This window comes from Delphinus delphis, chromosome 9, assembly GCF_949987515.2.
Source record: "Delphinus delphis chromosome 9, mDelDel1.2, whole genome shotgun sequence".
Taxonomy (NCBI): domain Eukaryota; kingdom Metazoa; phylum Chordata; class Mammalia; order Artiodactyla; family Delphinidae; genus Delphinus; species Delphinus delphis.
In genome coordinates, this window is record NC_082691.1 from 74,744,596 (window position 1) to 74,750,595 (window position 6,000).

The window sequence follows — 6,000 nt, forward strand, 5'->3', positions numbered from 1 at the left end:
ACTAGAGCGGTTTTGGAATTAACATTTTAAGTAGTATTTCTGCTTCAGATTAAAGTGTTTTCAGATAGATTAAAGATGGTAAGTAATTGGAAATTGGTACCTAACTTTTTTTTTAGCAGCTTTATTTAAAGAGATACAATTCACATACTATTCAGTTCACCCATTTAAAGTATAAATTTTTTTTTAAATTATTATATTAATAGGGTTGTACAACAGTCACCACAATGTAATTTAGAACATTTTCATCCTCCAAAAACCCTGTATCCATTAGCAGTCGTTCCCCGTTCCCTCCCACCAGCCCTTCCCCCAAACCCCTCTCAGCCCTAGGCAACCATGAATCTACTTTCTGACTCTGGATTTTCCTGTTCTGGACATTTTATATAAATGGAATCCTACAATATGTGATTTTTTGCGACAGGCTTTTTTCACCTAGCATAATATTTTCAAGGTTCATCCATGTTAGAGCATGTGTCAGTACTTCATTCCTTTTTGTAGCCAAATAATAATCCATATACCACATTCTATTTATATATTTATCAGTTAATGGGCATTTGTGTTTTCTACTTTTTGCTGCTGTGAACCTTTGTGTATACTGTTTTTTTGTGTAGACATTGTTTTAATTTCTCTTTGATGTATACATAGCAGTGGCATTGCTGGGTTGTATGGTAGTTCTTTGTTTAACCTTTTGAAGAACTGCCAGACTGCTTCCAGAGTTGCTGCACTATTTTTACATTCCCATCAGTTGTATATAAGGTTTCCAGTTTTTCCACATCCTCACCAAAGCTTATGTCTGCCTTTTTATTATAGCCATCCTAGTTGGTATTAATTGTATCTTTTTTTAAAAAATTAATTAATTTATTTTTGGCTGCATTTTTGGTTCTTTGTTGCTGTGCGCGGCTTTCTCTAGTTGCAGCAAGCAGGGGCTACTCTTCGTTGCGGTGTGCAGGCTTCTCATTGCTGTGGCTTCTCTTGTTTTGGAGCTTGGTCTCTAGGCACATGGGCTTCACTAGTTGTGGCACTCAGGCTCAGTAGTTGTGGCTCGTGGGCTCTAGAGTGCAGGCTCAGTAGTTATGGCGTAAGGGCTTAGTTGCTCCACAGCATGTGGGATCTTCCTGGACCAGGGATTGAACCCATGTCCCCTGCATCGGCAGGTGGATTCTTAACCACTGTGTCACCAGGGAAGCCCCTGTTAATTGCATCTTATTGTGATTTTTATTTGTATTTTCCTGATGGATAATGATATTGAGCATCTTTTTGTGTGTTTGTTGGCCGTTTGAATAGCTTCTTTGGAAAAATGTCTTTTCAGATCCTTTGTCTATTTCTTAATTGGACTTGTGTTTTTATTGTTGTTGTAATTGTTGCTTATGTATTCTGATAGAAGTCCTGTATCAGATATATGATTTACGAATATTTTCTCCCATTCTGTGTGTCTTTTCACTTTCTTGGTAGTATCATTTGCAAAACAGAAGATACCAGTTTTGATGTGGTCCAGTTTATTTTTTCTTTTGTAACTTATGCTTTTGGAATATTAATAGAAACCATTGCTTAACCCAAGATCGTGAAGATTTACTCCAGTGTTTTCTTCTACGAATTTTATAGTTTTAGCTTTTAAATTTACATCTGTGCTCCTGTACTTAACTTTTAAACCGTATTGTATTTTTTTTTCTCTATTTGGAGTATGATTTAATGAAGTTTTTCTGAAGTTCAGCTTTCAAATTCTAGAAATTTTGAACTTGGTTTTTTTTCCCTGCAGAGGTCTTTTCACACATTCTTCTCATTGAACATGCAACTATTTCTTTGCAGAATTTTTTTGTCCCAAAGATATTATAATATGTTAACAGTGACATTTCTGATGAACATTTGTTTATCAAATGTGTTGTATACCTAAAAGCATTAGTATATTATAAACATCAACTGCTAATATTTAAAATTAGCTAACTTACAAATATTTTTAAAACTTTATTTTTAATTTAAGAAAGCATTTGGGGCTTCCCTGGTGGCGCAGTGGTTGAGAGTCCGCCTGCCGATGCAGGGGACACGGGTTCGTGCCCCGGTCCGGGAAGATCCCACATGCCGCGGAGCGGCTGGGCCCGTGAGCCATGGCCGCTGAGCCTGCGCGTCCGGAGCCTGTGCTCCGCAACGGGAGAGGCCACAACAGTGAGAGGCCCGTGTACCACAAAAAAAAAAAAAAAAAGAAAGCATTTGATTTAATGTTAAGAAACATGTGTGAGTGTGTTAGGCCAGATGCTACCTGAAAAGAAATGAAAGCTGTGGGATTTTTGGATTTTCTTTTCTTTTTTTTTTTGGTTTTTTTCAAGTTTTCATTAGCACTTAGGTGATTTCTGCTTTCTTGCTAAGTAGTATTCTTCTTGCAAAAATTGCCAGGAAAGATAATTACTAATGTCTGGTCTCCACTCAATATAGTTCTATATTGTGAGTATATGTGTAATATTATTTGTGTAACAAGATACTTAGTATTCTTTGAGGAGTTTTACATTGAGTAAAGAGTCTTCCTAAGAGAGATTTGTCTACAAAATTATAGACTGTGGAGTTGTGAGATCTCGTCATAGTAATTAAACTTGACTAATATGCCAATTTGTACTGAGTGTTTTAGGAATTACCTTTTCACTTTATCTTAGAGGATTTTCATTGTTGTTTTACTATTTTTGGATAGAAAAAATGTACCCATTATATAAATACATATGTAAATATATATAAATAATATACGTAAAGTAAGGTGTTAGATAATTTTACGTCAACAATTGTTAACTTTTAGTGTTAGGAAAGAAGCAAAGAAATGCATTATATCGGAATAAAATTCCAATATAAAATTTTTTTTTTAAATTTTTTCCAGAAAATATTTAAACACTAAAAAATGCACCTTAAACTTTAAAATATGCTTTTTCTAATTGGTAATATTTTTTAAATGTATCATTATGATGGTAAATATTGTTCAGTAAATATTTAGCAATATAGTCATTAACTAGAAATCTGTGACTAACATCTTACCCGTAAAGATTTTTGAAATGCTGTTAAGTGTTATAATTGAATTTTTCATCAACATGTACTATTAAGATTTCGCTTTCCTTAACCAGTGAAACACTAAAGCCGTGCTCATTCTGTAGACTTTTAAAACATTTTTGCCTAGTTCCCCTTGAATTTAGAATAATTGATCTTACAATATTTTCCCTTTGTCATAATATCCATCTGTGTTATTTATTAAATTATAAGAAATCATTAACCATACATCTATTGACATACCTATTTAAAAGTAATAGTGGTGTAGTTTTAAATTACTATTTTATTTACTTTTGATTTTATTTTTCATTCAGAATGAGGTGCAAACAGCAAAAGAATTTATAAAGATTGTAGAGGCTGCAGAAAATGAATACCAGGTATGATTTTCAAAAATATTGTATAATCTATATTTGCTTGTAAATAATGGCACTGAAATTTTAATTTCAATCATAAGCCTGAATTTTTTCATTGTTTCACTATAATAAGATACAGTCTTTTTTGTGTGTGTTTTGTTTGTTTTAGTTCAAGGGCAAACTTGTGAAAATGTAGCTAAAACTCAGTTTTAGCTAACTGTAATTTCTGAGTATTGGTCAAAATAGGCCAAGATTTTAAGTGGTTATTTTGTTTCTGATTGGAAATTCTACTTTAGGAGGTATTTCCCAAAGCATTTGGATTATATGTGATCTCCTTAGATCATATTTCATTTTGTACTCTTTTACATTCTTTACCTGCTTCTAAATTGCACTCTTGAATTTAAGCATTTAATTTGTGTATTGGACACGTTTCCACTCCTTGCAAACAGTAATTTGTGAAATTGTTCTGAGAGAAATAGTAAAATAGATCCAAAATGAGGACACACAGATAGTAAATATAATTCATAATTTCATTTTATTAAATTTAATTATTCAAAATGATTATAAGCATTTAGCTGCTTTTATAAATAGCTTTTAAAACCATATTGGGGTTTTTATTTGGCTTTTTAAAAACAGTGAAACAGACTGCTTAAACAAAGATGTTTCCTAAAACATCTGTGTGTTTTATACATTGTTCTGTTCCTTTTATTTCTTTAAACTTTTAACTACTGTTTTTCATAGACTGCCATCAGTGAGAATTATCAGACAATGTCGGACACTACTTTCAAAGCCTTACGTCGACAGTTGCCAGTTACACGCACTAAGATTGATTGGAACAAGATCCTTAGCTACAAGATTGGCAAAGAGATGCAGAATGCATAAGATGAACATTGCATGACCGGATCATTTTAGTGTCTTTGCGTTTTAAAAAAAATCATTGCAAAAGTATTCAGAACTGTCAAGCTACCCAGTCAGATGGGCTGTTGCCATTTAAAATCACTGTAATTAATTAGTTTGGTTAGAGCACAGAGCTTAGCTAATCAACCGTTATTTTTTATTTCTTTTGTTCAAAGAAGATTGAAAATCAGTTTAGTTTAAATGTCTTTTACTTTCTTTTATGCCTTTCTTTCTTACAATGAAGACATGATTCCTCTAGTTTAATGTCAGAAGTTTTTTGAAGTGTTTCAAAAATATTTTACTTACCGTAACCCTAAAATTATTGTCTTTTGGTTTATGAAGTGGGTAACTTTTGATATATGCCCAGTTCTTTTTAATGGGGTCAATAATGGACATTCTAGTTTAAGGTGGTTGATGGATTTAGCCATATATGCTGCTAAAGAAATTGTCTGCCTTTTCCCCCTTACCTCTTTCATTTATGTAAGATTGAGATTAGAGGGAAAGCATTTTCTATATCAATTGTGTTTAAACCTTTCAAGAAGGTTATTTAGCTAGCTTAGTGTTTAACTAAACTTTTTTTAAAAAAGACCAAGGTCTAATGCTGTTTTGAGATTCTGAATTAAATGAAAATACTTATTTCAGAAATGCATTTAATGCTTTTTTCTTGTGACAGTTATGCAAATTAGCTTGGATTCCATATGTCCCTGAGTTATTTTTATCATAAAGCCACAAATGTATTATAACAAGGCAAATTGTAATATATATAATCCTGAACTCATGACCATGTCTCAGTTTATTTTTTTCTTGGATTGAAAAGTACTAAAATTCAATGTGACATTAAAATGAAATGAGAACATTTCATTTTATACTATTTATTTGAGTATAAAAATCACTTACCAGTGAATCATATATACTATTTTAAAATACTTTCTTTGGATATTTGTGATTCTTAACTGGTTGTAAATTAGAAAAGTTGGGAGTACATGTGGTGTGCAGTTAAGTCTAAATTTTTCCATCTTCCTATGCATCATAAGCATGTTTGTAATATTTTAAAAAATACATTTACTGATGGTACAGGAATTTCAAGCCTGTGGTGAATGTTAGTATTTACTATAGGGAGGGTGGATTTGTGGTTTCATTCAGTTGAGTATTGCTTATTATACTCCAGTGGAATCCTTTCCTCACATACTCCTGCGGATGTCTGGGCCTGGAAGTGTTTTTTTAAAAAACACCACTTTTATTTTGTACAATAAAATATTTCATTAGCTTGAATTGTATAGATTTTAAAAATTCTCTCAAAGCATGTTGTTTAATTTCTTTTTAAAACTCACAGTTGGGCTTTGAAAGCATTGAGAATATAATATGAAATTATGACATTTTTGGTTAAATCATTTTTTCTAGTTTTAAAATACAAGTTTTGTCATATTGAGATTCTGGAAGAAAATGAATTAGCAGTGTTAATTATTCTCTTTTTTAAAACACATTTTCAAAGGTCTGATAATGATTCTGAACTAAACACTAGGTGAATCTTTAATTGATTAGCTTAATCGTGTCAACTGGGCTATCATGGGATTATATCCCCTGAAGGTAAATCTCTTTGGCTCTGTTTTATGACCTAGAATGCTGTTGTAAAAATATATGTAATTGTTTTTATTTTATTTTTTATTAATTTTATTATTTTTTTATACAGCAGGTTATTAGTTATCTATTTTATACATATTAGTGTATATAT

At 31.8% G+C, this 6,000-nt stretch overlaps 1 protein-coding gene across 2 annotated transcripts in view; it reads left to right on the forward strand.

Annotated features, from left to right (window-relative positions):
• Positions 1 to 5,047, forward strand: part of CAPZA2 (capping actin protein of muscle Z-line subunit alpha 2) — a 56,221-nt gene extending 51,174 nt beyond the window's left edge. For both annotated transcript variants that reach the window (XM_060020783.1, XM_060020785.1), the window contains 2 exons: positions 3,333 to 3,395; positions 4,113 to 5,047. In XM_060020783.1, the coding sequence (XP_059876766.1) occupies positions 3,333 to 3,395; positions 4,113 to 4,253 (204 nt within the window). In that variant the 3' untranslated portion in view covers positions 4,254 to 5,047. The remainder of the gene's footprint in view (positions 1 to 3,332; positions 3,396 to 4,112) is intronic.
• The last annotated feature ends 953 nt before the right edge of the window (positions 5,048 to 6,000 follow it).